We start from the raw sequence: 15,879 nt of genomic DNA, 5'->3' as shown, positions 1-15,879 counted from the left end.
CTACTCGTCTGTCATCCCAAGCAGCAACACTCTGTGGCAAATTCAGGAACTCACCACAGCATCTCCAAAAACATTCCAGTGTACATCCAGACACTTTGCAATAGGAGAAGATCTTAAAAGTTATCGTACCTGCAATTTTGGCGCCTCAGTCTTTAAGAAACACGAGTGCAAAGTCCATCTTGCAGCTTTTCAAAAAAATTTTGTTATTATTCATGGGACATGGGCATTGCTGGCCAGGCCAGCATTTATTGTCTATCCCTAATTGCCCTTGAGAAGGTGGTGGTGAGCTGCCTTCTTGAACCACTGCAGTCCATGTGGTTTAGGTACACTCACAGTGCTGTTTGGAAGGGATTTCCAGGATTTTGGCCCAACAACAGTGGAAGAACGGCGATATTGTTCCAAGTCAGGATGTTGTGTGGCTTGGAGGTGAACTTGCAGGTGGCAGTGTTCCCATGTGTCTGCTGCCCTTGTCCTTCTAGGTGGTAGAGGTCACAGGTTTGGAAGGCGCTGTCGAAGGAACCTTGCTGAGTTGCTGCAGTGCATCCTGTAGATGGTACACACTGCTGCCACTGTGCATCGGTGGTGGAAGGAGTGAATGTTGAAGGTGGTGGATGGGGTGCCAATCAAGCAGGCTGCTTTGTCCTGGTTGGTGTCGAGCTACTTGACTTTGTTGGAGCTGCAGCCATCCAGGCAAGTGGAGAGTATTTCATCCCACTCCTGACATGTGCCTTGTAGATGGTGGACAGGCTTTGAGGAGTCAGGAGGTGAGTTACTCACCGCAGAATTCAAAGCCTCAGACCAGCTCTTGCAGCCACAGTGTTTATGGTTGGTCCAGTTAATTTTCTGTTTAGTTTAGTTTAGAGATACAGCACTGAAACAGGCCCTTCGGCCCACCGAGTCTGTGCTGACCATCAACCACCCATTTATACTAATCCGACACTAATCCCATATTGCTACCACATCCCCACTTTCCCTATATTCCCCTACCACCTACCTATACTAGGGGCAATTTATAATGGCCAATTTACCTATCAACCTGCAAGTCTTTGGCATGTGGGAGGAAACCGGAGCACCCGGAGGAAACCCACGCAGACACAGGGAGAACTTGCAAACTCCACACAGACAGTACCCAGAATTGAACCCGGGTCGCTGGAGATGTGAGGCTGCGGTGCTAACCACTGCGCCACTGTGTCGCATTTCTTGTCAATGGTAACCCCCAGGATGTTGATAGTGGGGGATTTAGCAATGGCAATGCCATTGAATGTCAAGGGGATATGGTAGATTCTGTTGGTAGAAATAGTTATTGCCTGGCACTTGTGTGACGTGAATGTTACTTGCTACTTATCAGCCCAAGCCTGAATGTTGTCCAGGTCCAGGTCAGAGGAGTTGCAAATGGGACTGAACATCGTACAATCAGTGAACATCTTCACTTCTAACTTTTTGATGGAGAAAAGGTTATTGATGAAGCAGCTGAAGATGGTTGTGCCTAGGACACTAAACTGAGGAACCCTTGCAGCAATGTTCTGGGGCTGAGATGATTGGCCTCCAACAACCACAACTATCATCCTTTGTGCTAGGTATGATTCCAACCAGTGGAGAGTTTTCCCCCGATTCCCATTGACTTCAATTTTGCTAGGGCTGCTTGATGCCACACTCTGTCTAATGCTGCCCTGTATCAAGGACAGTCACTCTCACCTCACCTCTGGTGTTCAGCTCTTTTACCCATGTTTGGACCAAGGCCATAATGAGGTCTGGAGCCCAGTGGCCCTGGAGGAAGCCAAACTGAGCATCAGTAAACAGGACGTTGCTGAGCAAGTTGATAGCACTGTCGATAACATCACTTCCATCACTTTGCTGATGATCGAGAGCTGACTGATGGGGCGGTAATTGGTTGGATTGGATTTGTCCTGCTTTTTGTGGATAGGACATACCTGGACAATTTTCTACATTGTCAGTTAGTTGCCAGTGTTGGAGCGGTACTGGAACAGTTTGGCTAGGGGTGCGGCTAAGTGTGGAGCACAAGTCTTCAGTGCTATAGCTGGATGTTGTCAGGCCACATAGCCTTTGCTGTATCCTTTGCTTAATGGTTGTTGTTTGCTGAATGATTGACAAATTCGTTGCCGGACCTGCAAGGTCCAAACTTATCCTGGCATTGCATCAGCCAGTTGGACTGTTATGATGTCAGGATGGAATATTTTCACAGCCTTCCGGTGCACGCTAGGGACGCTGGCACAGGTGCCCTTCTCAAGAGTGCACACACTACTAGCCACGTCATAAGCACCCGGTGCACAGCATTCCGTGGCAAATTAGCTCCGGGCCTCCATATTGCTGCTGGAAGCGGCACTACAGAGATGAATTAATTGAGCCATAGAATATGCCAAGAACAATCGATTTTTCTGAATGATATAATCTCCATTCAGATGTGTAGCATCCAATCAAGTAGCTGTTTTTAACAAATTATCACACACCATGGGCTGAATTTTACTGGGACGCCGCTGTCTGTGGCAGTGCCCTTTGAACTGATGGCGCGTCCGCATTCGCCGATCACCTCTGAGCCCCTGCGATATTAATCCTATTTTAAGTGCCCCCAGCACCTGCTTCCTGACAGCTGTCAAAGAATACTTACCTGACTGCTGAAGAGTGGAGCTGCTGTCAATCTGGCAGCAAAGCAGGAAGTCCTGCAGAGATCCAGCAGGTCAGGCAGCATCTGTGGAGAGAGAAGCAGAGTTAACTTGTCCAAGTTAACAGACCTGAAAGTTAACTCTGCTTCTCTCTCCACAGATGCTGCCTGACCTGCTGAGTGACTCCAGCACTTTCCACTTTGCTACCACATACTTACCCTGCTGTGTCCCAGTGTCCTGTGAAGTTGTGATCCTCTTCTTCCACTCAAGTGTAATATTCCTTCTTGTAGGCATGCCGCATCTGGGTGAATAATCTTAATTTTGCACATTCCAGGACGTGAGACTTAAATAGACCATAAAAGATATTACATAGGTTTACAGAGAACACACTGACACAAATGGGAATGCACGGGTGTCACAGCAATGTAAATACATCTTTCACTAAATGTTCCTCACCAACATGTGTGTCCTTTTCTCTGTGTGAATGATGTGTGTCAGCATGTAGCACCAATGTCACATTCCTTTGCACCGTTGGCCCTTCAGTAGAGCCAACGTATGCAATAACATCATTGCCATGCCACCATTACTCATGAGCATTTCCACGGACTCAGTGACATGGACATTGGCTCAGTCAGCTGCTGCCTCAATTGGTTTACACAAGGATGCTGCAGATGTAGACTGGTGTACAGCAGGTGACTGAGGGTCATGAGTGGCTTGCAGAGCTCATGTCGGTTCCTATGGAGCAGAGAGCCTTTGTCTGATAAGCCACTTCCGTACATCCCTAGCTCACTGCTAGCCCTGTGTGCAGAGCCTGGGTGCAATCTTCCCTCCCATACATCTTTCGTGTTGTAGGTCCTCAGAGTCCGAGGAAGAATCCTGTTGACGTCTCTCCTCATCATGCCAGGCCTGGCCCCTATTGGGTGCATAGTTGTGCAGAGCAGCAAAGAAAGGAGTTGGCCTTTTTGGCCTGTAGTACAGGGCATCACCCTATCCATCCAGGCATTGGAGGTGCTCTTTCAGCATGGCAATCTCCTACTCAATGGTGGTTCATGTAGCTCAGTGGCTGACGTTGCATCTCTCCTCTGAAGCAGTGGTGGAGTCTCTCACTAGTGCCAGGAGCCATGTCTGCAAAGGATCGTCCTTATCTCCAAGAAGCTACCCCTCCATCTGAGCCAGTTCAGTGAACAGTGGTGGCAACCGGGACTGGCGCAAGACCCAGGTGTCATGGCAGCTGCCTGAGGAGCAGTCACACATTTGCTGCAAGCATCTGCAGTGTTCACATACCAGCTTCACCTAGATTGAGGGGGCTCATTTAATGGTGACGTCTGCAGGTGGTAGCCTGGCAGTAGGCCTGATGGCCACGAGTGCAGTCTATGAACATTACAACCTATGGTTCTCTGCAATGGTGCCAGAACCAATGGCACTCTGGGCCTGGCTGTGAGAGTCCGTCCTGAAGCAGACATACTTACTGGCCCTCCGCTGCAGGGCATTGGTGACCTCCCTGATGCAGTGATCCACTGCTGACTGCGTGACCCCACAAAGGTCTCTGGTGGGCCCCTAAAAGGCTGCAGAGGCGTCAGGTTTGAGTACCGCTGCCACTAGGAAGAACAAAGGCATGGGATGTACACTGGAGCTCATGGGCTGCAGGTCAACCTTGAGTAGGGCACAGAGACGAGTCACCACTCTCTCTATATGCGCAATCTCCTCTGACACTGGTGCTCTGACATCTGATGGCATGTCATGTGGGGCCTGTAGATGCACGGCAAACGTAATGGTGAGCTCCCCTTGGGGGCTGCTGCTCACTACCGGGGGCCTCTACGTGGATCATACCTGCCTGTTGATATTGCCTCCGGCACATACAGATCCTCACGAGCAGAGGATCACACAATGTAGGATGAGCCATACCTATTTCCATGTGATAAATAAAATTGAACCCTGCATGTATTCGAAGGTTCCTAATAGGGCATGGATTGGTGTTGATGGGTACATCAGCTGCTTTCCTGGATCAACTATGTGGCGTGCCATGGCATTGCCAATCTTGGCCAACACTCAGAGTGGCACAGCAGGACCACATCAAGATTCTACCAGCTGAATCGATTTCCCCCACCATCCATAACACCTTAATGCTCCTGCCCTTTCTGGCACCCACCCCACACACAGGGTGCTTAGTGTTCCATTGCTCCTTCACAAACATGAACAAACACAGACCGTACACTGTTAATAGAGGGATGGTACACGGTACCTCCCTTCATGCAAGCACAGCTTTCCCTCCAGTAATCCCAGACCCCCTCCATTTAAGAATACAGAGTTAGACCCCTGTGTATCCCCCCTCTCTCCTCCCTTTAAGAATGCAGAGTTAGACCCCTGCGTATCCCCCCACTTCTTCCTCCTTTCCAGAATGCTGAGTTCAGACCCCTGTGTATCCTCCCTCCCTCCTCTCTTCCGTAATGCAGAGCGAAGACCCACCGGCTTTTTAGATCGTGAATGGGACGGCATGGGACGGCTGCCCGTTCAATGAAAAATCTGGCAGTGTCGGTGGAGAGGCGGTGGGCTGCATAATCAGCACAGGTAAGTAAGCATTACCATATGCTTTTTGTGGTGCCGCCGCCGTGTGGCGGGGGGCCGCACCGAGGTCCCGCCACCGCCGGTAAAATGCGGCAGGCCCGTCCCGACGTCACGGGTCGAGGCAGGTCTCTCCACGTAGCATTTTACCGGCCCCTGCGCCACGACCCGCGGCGTCGAGCGGCTGGTAAAATTCAGCCCCACTTCTTGTGCTATATTCCCTTTCACTCTGTAAATTAAAATATATTTGTCGGGTTTTCATGGTGATGTTGAGTTTTTATCCAGAGAACAAATGCATCTTCAGTAATATTGGAAGAAATATTTTATTCATGTTTGTGCTTTGGAATTGCACAACACTTTGTGCACAAACTATTTAAGAAAAATCAATCGATGACCTTCAGTGTAGTTCTTGTTTGAACTATTGATACACAATGATGCAATATTAGCAAATATACTGATGGATTAATGATTGAATTTGTCCAATTGCTAATCATTTTCCAAAATGCAGTAACCCAGCTGATAAACACACCAAAGTCTGTTATTTTTATTCTTTAAAATACAGCTTTGAGGTTCTTGTCACAGATACAATACAAGTTCCAGTTAGAATTTATCGTACCGGCAAAAATGAAAATTAACAGTTTGTTTTATTTAGAGCATTACATAATCGATTTCAGGATGTATTATATACATTGACTTATATAAAAATGTATTTAATTCCAGATTTTTGCCTGAGAATGTCAGTAGACTTGCTCATAACACACAATCCAGTTAACTGTACCACTAAGCTGTGTTAAGAGACCACATTCTAAGATAATGTTTTGTGTTTGTTAATATGTTAATGGTTATAATGAATAGTCCAGCACAAACTCCGATCATAGTTTAATTGGTTCCTCGCTCCAATATAAGCATACACCCAAATTATTAGTATAACTTTATGCCATTACTCAGCAGTTCACAATGCCCTAGGATTGATGTTATACATAATAACATTTGCAAGCAGGAGCTGACCGTTATTCTGCCTAGCCCTCCTCTCCATGGTATTCTCTTGATGCTTTTCTAATAACCCTGAATTCCATTTGTTGGCATAAATAAAGGAACACTTAATGGTTTATATTCACGGCTCGTCTCAAACCACCCACCTTTTACTTAATAGCCCATGGCACTGACCCATTGTGCCACGGAAAAAGATTATAATGGGTACTATTCTTGTATGAATGTATAATGCACTTGTATAAAATTGCATTTTAAATGTGTTGATGCCCACATTGAAATAGAGCATAGTATTGCATGTGAGTACATTGAGGGTTCGTACAAGAACAGCATCACTCATGCATCCATCTCTTCCGTTATTTCCATGAGTGATTCTTATAATTGAAACAATTCATAAATGACATTTGCTCAAAGTTGCATGTCAGATTTAGACAAGGATTTAGGAAATGGTTTCAGACATTTTTGTCTGTTGTGAGATATTTCAGTATAATGTATACAAAGTGGTAACTTTTTGCTGTAATTCTGTTTTCCCCAAAAGATTTGGTAATACTGCAAATGTCTATATTGGGTTACATCGAGTTTACAACACAGAAATAAGCCATTCAGGTCTATGCCAACATCTATGCTCCACACAAACCTCCTCCAATCCCATTTCATTTCACCCTATCAACATATCCTTCTATTCCTTTTTTCCTCAAGTGCTTATCTAGCTTCCTCTTAAATACATCTGTGCTATTCACCTTAATTGCTCCTTGTATCGGCAAATCCTACATTCTTACCACTCTTTGGGTAAAGAGGTTTCCCCTGAATTCCCTATTGGATTTATTAGTGACTAGTTTATATTTTTTTGGTCAATAGTTTTGGTCTTCTCCACAACTGGAAATATTTTCCCCATGTCTATCCTATCAAAACCTTTCATTATCTTAAACATCATATCAGGTCATCCCTCAGCCTTTTCCGGAGAAGAGTGCCCCAACCTCTTCAGTCTTTCCTGCCAGTAATAACCACTCCGTGCTGGTTCACAAACAAAACTTGTCATTAGGTTTAATGCTAAGAAAAAAGTCTCCTGGGGCCTGATTGTTGGCAACCTTCAAAGAATAACAAAAACATAGCAACAGCACCACAGTAAGAAAAAATATTTTAAATAATGTCACTACCAAATAACCATTAGACACAAAACTGATCCTTGATGGTCTTCCTAAAACAACAGTTTAATTTCAAGAGTTCAAATAATCAATTTGATTTATGTTTGTTTTCTAAGCCTCATAATTAGCGTACTTCTTTATAACTCACTGAAATTGTGTATTGTCTAATCTCATCCACATAATTTTATTGAACATTGCATTAATTGGGTTTGTTTTTCCTCAGCAGCTGGCGAATATGTAACTAGTGGTAAGTTTTCTTTCTAACTACTGAATAGATGCAGTGCACACCAAGTTATTTCCAAATGTATTTAACAGCTTAATAGGTTTTAATCTCATTGGTAAATGTTTCTGACCATCACTTCTACTATCTGTCTTGCCTTCCCTTTATAAATCAGGCTCCAGCTGGAGATGTCGGGCTGGATTTTACCAGCCCCCCTGACGTTGGGAGTTGTGGCGGGGGGGCCTGGAAAATACCTCCGGGAGGGGCCCGCCATGGGCCTCGATGCCAGGAAGGGCTTGACTCATTTTACCGGCAGTGGCGAGGCCTCGTGATGGCACCGCCCCCTCACCCCCACCGCTGCTTAGCAGAAACTTAATTTAAACATTTAAATAAATGTTAATGAAAGCATAATTACTTACCTCATCGCAACGGAAGTCCCACACCAATATTCCAGCTGGTTTGGAAATCCGAGGCGGAACACTGGTGGGGAGGAGACTGGGGGGTGGGGGGCAACAGCAAAGATTAATGCAATTGGTGGAGGGGATGGTGGGAAGGGGTTGAAGGGTAAAGTGGAGAAAGCTCGTGGGGGAAAGATTGGAATCGAAATTTTAATTTTTTTGGCTGCAACGGGCTATTTAGATATTGATTACTCACTGCTGGGTTGGGAGAGGGGATTTAATTTATTCTCACCTGTACCTTTAAAAATTGAATGAATCGGAAGGGCTTGAAGCCCTTTAAAAAGGGCGGTGACGCCAGATGCCATTGCCAGGGATGGAGCATCCGCCCCCTCTACATCATCAGGGGCGGGCGTTCCACCCCCTCCATGTAAATGAGCTGTCACGCTAAATATGGCAGCAACTCAGCGTTGCACATCTCACGTGGCAAGCTTTAAAAATTCAGTCCATAACTTCTCTGTTCAGATATTCTGCGCTTGATATTAACTCAGACACGGGGAGGGAGGAGGGGGCTGCTTTGAGGTCAGGGAACTCAGAAGACCAGGGTTTCCTGAAGTTCTTGCTGACTTTAACAGCATGACCCAATTAGCATTTCTTGGGCGGAATCTTCTCGGTCTTGTGGGTAGCCAATCTGCATAATTAAATGTCCATTTGTGGGCTGATTGGTGTCATCGCCAGGATCTTCCCGGCGATGGATGGTCCCGCGAGGCCTCCTGTTTTAACCCCCCGCAGCCACGAGGGGGCCACAGCTACAGCTGCCAGCCATCCTGTGGAAGGGTTTCCCCTCTACGGGGTGGTCTGACAGCTGTGGCCACCGTTCATTTAATTATATTCAATACCTCTTCAGAAGCCGCCTCAAGATGGAGATGTCCTTACAGTCCCCATGCTGCAGTGGCAGCGCCGACCTCTGCCGCTGGGAATGCCATCCTTCCAAAGCTGCAGGCTCTCTGATTGGGCATGCAGCCTCAGGAGCCCGCCCGCTATCCTAAATCGGACAGTGGATCCGGAGGCAGCCTCTTAATTGGGCGCCTCTGGGAAGATCTCCCCGTTGAGCATGCTGATTGTCAATGCGGGGTCAGGACCCAGAAATGGTCCCGACTCTCGGCTATTTTTTTAAAAGGCCACAAGATTCTGCCCCCTTATCTCTGTTTCCTGGCTGCAGGCATCCAGATTGAGAGACTGGTTGGTCGCAGGGCAGGCCTTCGGCCAAAGAACAGAGAGGAAGGAGAGATTGGAAAGGCCAAAGCGGAGGGATGGGGGAGAAGATCGGAGAGTGGAGGTAAATTCAGGGTCCGGAGCAGGTTAAGATCGGAAGCAAGGCAGATCGGAGGCCAGAGTAAAGCGGAGATTGGAGCCCAGAGCATGGGAGAGATCAGACTCCAGAATGGGGGGAGATTGGAGGCGAGAGCAGGAGGGAGATAGGAGGCCAGACGGAAGATCAGCGGCTGGGGTCTGGGGAGCTCAGAGGCCTTGTGGAGGAGATCAAAAAATTCAGGGGAGATCAAAAGAGTCAGGAGGAGAGGGGAGGCCTAGTGTAGGAGACTGCAAGGCAGGGGAGAGGGTGTCTGATCGGGGGTTGGAGGGGGGGGATGTGTTTGTGAAGCAGGTAGTGGAAAGGCACTTACTCCTGGACTGGGCAATCTTGCCTCCTTTTAGCTGCTGGGTTTCCCAAGACTTGAAAAACTCGGCCAAGGGCTATATTTAAAATGGCGATTAAATTTGAAGCATGCAGCCTCATTTTAATATTTAAATTGCCAACCCGGCTCCTGGTAGTGGGTTGACTGACAATTCCCCATGCCTTCTCCATTCAAACCAGAAGTGGATTTGTTGGAATAAAAACAAGAAATGCTGGAAATACTCAGCAGGTCTGCAGCATCTGTGGAGAGAGAAGCAGAGTTAACGTTTCAGGTCAGTGATCCTTCATCAGAACTGACAAATATTAGAAATGTAAAAGATTTTAAGCAAGTAAGGTTAAGCAAGTGGATTTGTTGGAAGTGGATTGGAGCTGGGATTCAGAATTTTAACATTTTAACATTCCACCCAACCCAAACTTACCCCCACCCACCCCTTTGTATTTTCTCAAACCTTTCTCCCCTTGGCTGAAAATTCATCTTGCATGATCCTCTAAGACAAAATATATTTTGATTCAGAAGAATTTGGATCTTTCTGTAACTGGGCCAGTAGATGGCAAATGCCATTCAATGCAGACAGATGTAAAAGACTTGGGGTCAAGATAGGAAAGTGAGTTGAAAGGGGCTTCGGGGAATTTTTTTTCATGAAAATTATTTTGTTAACGGAGTTTACTTTTTATGAGAAAAATCCCTTTTTGGAGTTAATATAACAAATAAAATAAAGTTCTCCACTTTCTTATGGCATTATGTTTTTCTTCATTCTGATGTCTGTCATCAGAGACTACAATATCTGTTAATATCTTTGAAATATAAAATATTAATTATTTATTGCAATTACTTAAGATTTATTACCTTTACGTTTTTTAAAGTTGATGGAGATCCACATTTCATTATCCAACTGCCAAAGCAAAATGATGCCATCTGTTTCAACATTGATGGGAAACCAGGTTCAATAGTGAATCTTGTCACTGATCTACACACAGGTAACATAGTATTTTGTTTGACAACATTGCGTTGCTTTTAAGCAGAGCACTAGAACAGTGCCCAATCATAAGTATAGTATTGAATTTGTCACAATAATGGAAAGAATTAACACGCATTTATATAGTGCCTTTCATATCCTAAGGGGATGTTCCAATGTCTTCACAGACAATTATTTGCTTTTAAGATGTAGTCACAGTTTTAGACAAATACAGTAGCCAATTTACTCACAGTAAGGCCCCTCACACAGCAATGAGAAAAATGAAATGAAATGAGAGATAAATGTTGGCCAGGGCAGCTAGAAAACTTATCTGCTTTTGTTTGAAGATTGCCATGGAATTCCTTTTACATCCACCTGAACAGGCAGACTTTCTGCTGCATTTAAGAGAATATAAGATATCACAGTATAAAGTCAAGTAAGACAATAGGAATTCTTATAAATCCCTGCAAAAGAAATGGATCTTTATAATTCAATGAAAACAGTGGAATTCTTATTGTCCTTACTTACTGTAAAAAAAAAATTAGCACTGTAAAATGTTTTTCCTGTCATGTTCTGTTGTGGTAAACAAAACTGAATTGCAGTTAATATGTCTTTATAGATGTCTTTATTTATTATAATTCAGCTACTGGCTTTTACAATCCATTGCATTAATACAAAAACATCCACAAGAGGTACTGCAGGTTGGCACAGAATTTATCCACAAGGAAATCCTGGGAATTAACAGCACCAATACCAGTAGATCTCCCACAGTCTTGCTGATGGGAAGTGAGAGAGCACATATTCTTTCCTACCTGTCTCCGCTGTCTTAACATTGCTGTTTCTCTCTGTATCGCTCTCTCACTGTTTCCCTTTTGGTTATCTGTGTCTTTCTCTTAGCTTGTCTCTCAGTCATCATCTGCTTTTATGTTTCTACATTTTTGTTTTGACTGGGTGATGGTGAGGAAGGGAGTTGTCAGTGAGTACATGCCACATCTGCTGCTGCTCTTTTCTGTTTTAGTCTCAGCCACATGCTTGGCCCTATTGCCTCACTTACCTTCCCAGCATGTACTGTTCCTCCATTTCCCACCACACACTTCTCCGTGTCTCCTTACTATTTGCTTCGCTGTTTTTTCCCTCCATAAGCTTTCCATTCTCCCTGCAGTCTTTTTGTCGAGTTCTGTTATCCAAATAACTACCATAAATTTAGGATATTAATAATTATTAATCATTGATAAATGTTCTATTTGAGCATTGAGTTTTGTTGCTTATTCAGTTATTTTCAATGTATTTGTCATAAAACAATAGGTATAAAAGTAAATGGACAATTAATAGGAGACAAGAAAACAGAAAATAACCAGAAATTAAATACATATTTTGGAAAGTTTGGGCTTGAAAACAGGAAAATCAACATGAAAATAGCAGTGACGACTGAAATGATCACCGTTTATTACAGTGAAGACAAGACTATTATCCCCTGGTCAACAACAGCTACCTTAATGTGTGAGAGGTATTGGCTGCACTAATAATATAATCACAATGGGCTGCATTTTGCCGAGCTCCTGACGTTGGGCTCAGTGACCGGGTGGGGTGGGGGGAGGGTGGTGCCAGAAGATCGTTTCAGCAGGGGCTGGGCAAAGGGACCTGCATCTAAACATGTAAATGAATAAAATGAATACATTAACATGCATTAACTTGGAATCTTATGGGCGCATCGCAATCTTCAAAGCTGCGGCCGGCACTCCCACGCCTTCAATTCCCCATCTGGGGAAAGCAGGCGTGACACTGGTGGGGAGGGGGTGGAGTTAAAATTTTTAGTGCAGGGGATGGGGAATGGAGTCAAATGATCATCATCAGTGTAGGGGATGGTGGGAAGGGGTGAACTGCGAACTTTGTACAATTTGGGAGAGGGAAAGGTCGTATTCTTAAATATGGGCGGCACAGTGGTGCAGTGGTTAGCACCGCAGCCTCACAGCTCCAGCGACCCAGGTGCAGTTCTGGGTACTGCCTGTGCACAGTTTGCAAGTACTCCCTATGACCGCGTGGGTTTCCTCCGGGTGCTGTGGTTTCCTCCCACATGCCAAAAACTTGCGGGTTGATAGGTAAATTGGCCATTGTAAATTGCCCCTAGTGTAGGTAGGTGGTAGGAGAATTGTGGGAATGTGACAGGGAAATGGGATTAATGTAGGGTTAGTATAAATGGGTGGTTGATGGTCGGCACAGACTTGGTGGGCTGAAGGGCCTGTTTCAGTGCTGTACGAATCTATAAGTGTTTTGGGAGGGAAAGGGCAGATACATGATCTAATTGTTATTGTGGGGTGGGAAAGGGGAGTTAGAATTTTATTTTGTACATTTTGGGGGGGGGGGGGTATCTCTTTAATAATTTAAATTTACCGGCAGGGCTGGCTGCCCTTTAAAAATGACGCCAGAACCTGCGCCATCGCTGGTATCGGACAGCCCGCCCTCTCCACGTGATTTGGGGGAGTTGGCGGGCCGACCCGGGAATTTAAATGAGCCGCCGCGCACTAGATCGCTGTGGCCGGGAGCTGCAGTGGGCTCTTAAAATATGTTTGTATTTTAGAATACTACTAATGGTTTCATAAATATAACTGTAGACTTCCAGACAGACTATGGAGGTGAAAACTTTTTCAAGTCCAATTGGAGGCTGCATTGGGTTATTCTGGATTAATAAACTAAGATCAACCTTCCTCATCTGTAATTATCTTACAATCTCATAATTTTGTGATCTAATAATTTTATGTCCAGGCTGAGTTTCAGGTCTCCTCCTGGCTGCCAGGAAGGCAACAAATAGAGCTAAGACTCTTCCCACATGGAGACACAGGAAAGTTGAGTGGTGACTAAACTCTGGCAACTTGCTGATAGATGGTCCCAGAATTGCAAACTCAGATTGGCAGATCACAGGTCATCTGCCATACTTTTAAATTGGGAACCAAGCAGAGTAAAATAACTTCAAATATAGGAACTAATATATGTGATCCCCATACCAAATAAAAAGAAACTTTGAGACCTTTTGCCTGAGTACAGGCATCATGTTCTCATCATCATGCCAGTATCTAGACTTGCACAGTAAACTTTATGTAACAAACAATGAGAAGCTACAGCTCACTGCAGATTGAATTCCAGCAGTCTTATAGCGATTACATCACAAGTTTAAAATTTCAGTGACAATGACATCAAGTGGCCAGCACTGGGGGGAGAAAAACAGGCAGCATGCATATCAGAACAGGACAAACATAGCACAGCGGTAATTTCAATAAACTTAATTTCATCTAAAACCTCAAATGACAACCCCCTCGAGATTATTTTCCTGTTATCATTCATTTTTATCCATGCTTTTTTAAAGAGTTGAAATGAAACAGTTTTGGATCAATTATAATAGAATGCGTTGAAAATAATCTCTTCCCAGCTTCTCAGTCTCAGTCATGAAAGAAAAGAATCTCACAGTAACGATGGGGGATGGTGCAATGTTCGTTATTGTGCTGCATCGGGTCTGGAAAAATCACCCTCTACACAGAGACTTTCTGGGATTTTATACACTTGACAGCCACAGGCTCTCAAATATGACCCATGGATTACTTGGTATGTAGAATATACATTTCATTAGTTACACACTTAGGAAAGAATGACTGTGCATTTATGTAGCACCTCAGGATGCACAAATAATTTCACAATCAATTAAATACTTTTGAAGTGTTGTCACTATTGTAATGTAGGGAAATGTGGTAGCCAATATGCACACAGCAAGATCCCATAAATAGAAATTGCATAAATGGCTGATTTAGTGATATTCATTAAGGTTGAATGATACCCAGGAGAACTTTCCCTTGTTTTCTTTGAATAGTGTCATGTAATAAGTGACAAGTAACTTTTGCACCACGGAAGTATCAGGCAATGACCATCTCCAACAAGAGAAAATCTAACCATCTCCCCTTGATGCTCAATGGCATTACCATCACTGAATTCCTCCAACATCAATATCCTAGGGGTTACCATTAACCAGAAACTTAACTGGACCAGCCATATACATACAGTAGCTATAAGAGCATGTTAGAGACTGCAAATTCTGCAGTGAGTAATTTACCTTCTGACTCTCCAAAGCCTGTCCACCATCTACAAGGGACAGGTCAGGAGTGTGATGGAATACTCTCCACTTGCCTGGATGAGTGCAGCTCCAACAACACTCGAAGCTCGAAATCATCCAGGACAAAGCAGTCCGCTTAATCGACACCCCACCCAACACATTGAATATTCACTCCCTCCACCACTAGCGCACAGTGGCAGCAGTGTATACCATCTACAAGATGCTCTGCAGCAACTCGCCAAGTCTCCTTCGACAGCACCTTCCAAACCCACGACTTCTACCACCTAGAAGGACAAGGGCAGCAGACGCATGGGAACACCACCACCTGCAAGTTCCCCTCCAAGCCACACACCATCCTGACTTGGAACTATATCGCCGTTCCTTCACTGTCACTGGATCAAATTCCTGGAACTCCCTTCCTAACCCCACATGGACTGCAGTGATTCAAGAGGGCAGCCCAACACCACCTTCTCTAAGGCAATTAGGGATGAGCAACAATTGCTCGCCTTGCCAGTGATGCTCACATCCCATGAACAAATAAAAAAAAATCTTTGCATCCCCTCAGACAGCACACAGGATGTCAGTCTCACATTAGCTCTCAAATTTCTGGATTGGGGCTTGAGCCCATGACTTTCTTCCTCAACGATGAGAGTGCTATCATTGAACGAAGGTTACACCAGTCATAGCTAAATCTGACTTTTGGAGCGGGGATCGTTTTTTATTTCTTATTACACTGTGATGGATTTGTGACATTCTAATTTCTAGCCAGAACTGATTTTATTTGATATTGACACAGGTCAATTTTACCATGACGTTGATGCTAAGGTTTATAACATTCACCCTGGATCCGACCCAGAGAAACCAGATGCAACAATGGTTGTAAAGGGTCACAATCTCATAGTAAGAAGGTAAAAGCTTCAATTGTGTTTTCATATTTACAAAACTGAGGATATGATATTCAAAATGATATTTTTGGAAATTATAATTTTCCATAATTTTTATTTTTTATTAGAGGATGGCAAAAAGATTATCGACTGGATCCAAAGCGAGGTGTCAATATCTCATGCTGGTTTGTTCACAACAACGGGAAAGGATTTGTTGATGGAATTTATACTGATTACATAGCTTCCTCTTTATTTGACTCAACATAGCCATAACATCTGAGCAGCTTAATAAATAAAGATGATAAAATTAA

The 15,879-nt window shown here is 44.4% G+C and overlaps 1 protein-coding gene across 4 annotated transcripts in view; it reads left to right on the top strand.

Moving 5' to 3' along the window:
• LOC137380176 (inter-alpha-trypsin inhibitor heavy chain H3-like) overlaps positions 1–15,879 on the top strand; it is a 79,264-nt gene extending 63,385 nt beyond the window's left edge. Inside the window, exons 17-23 of one of the 4 annotated variants that reach the window (XM_068051936.1) lie at positions 7,545–7,565; positions 9,156–9,272; positions 10,494–10,607; positions 11,891–12,092; positions 14,010–14,182; positions 15,481–15,592; positions 15,697–15,879. In XM_068051936.1, coding sequence (XP_067908037.1) covers positions 7,545–7,565; positions 9,156–9,272; positions 10,494–10,607; positions 11,891–12,092; positions 14,010–14,182; positions 15,481–15,592; positions 15,697–15,835 — 878 coding nt within the window. In that variant the 3' untranslated portion in view covers positions 15,836–15,879. Of the gene's footprint in view, positions 1–7,541; positions 7,566–9,155; positions 9,273–10,493; positions 10,608–11,890; positions 12,093–14,009; positions 14,183–15,480; positions 15,593–15,696 lie in introns of all 4 variants that reach the window. The other 3 variants (XM_068051935.1, XM_068051938.1, XM_068051937.1) reach the window with 3 other exon arrangements.

This window comes from Heterodontus francisci, chromosome 19 (assembly GCF_036365525.1).
Source record: "Heterodontus francisci isolate sHetFra1 chromosome 19, sHetFra1.hap1, whole genome shotgun sequence".
Taxonomy (NCBI): Eukaryota; Metazoa; Chordata; class Chondrichthyes; order Heterodontiformes; family Heterodontidae; genus Heterodontus; species Heterodontus francisci.
This window is presented reverse-complemented; position numbering and strand designations above follow the sequence as displayed.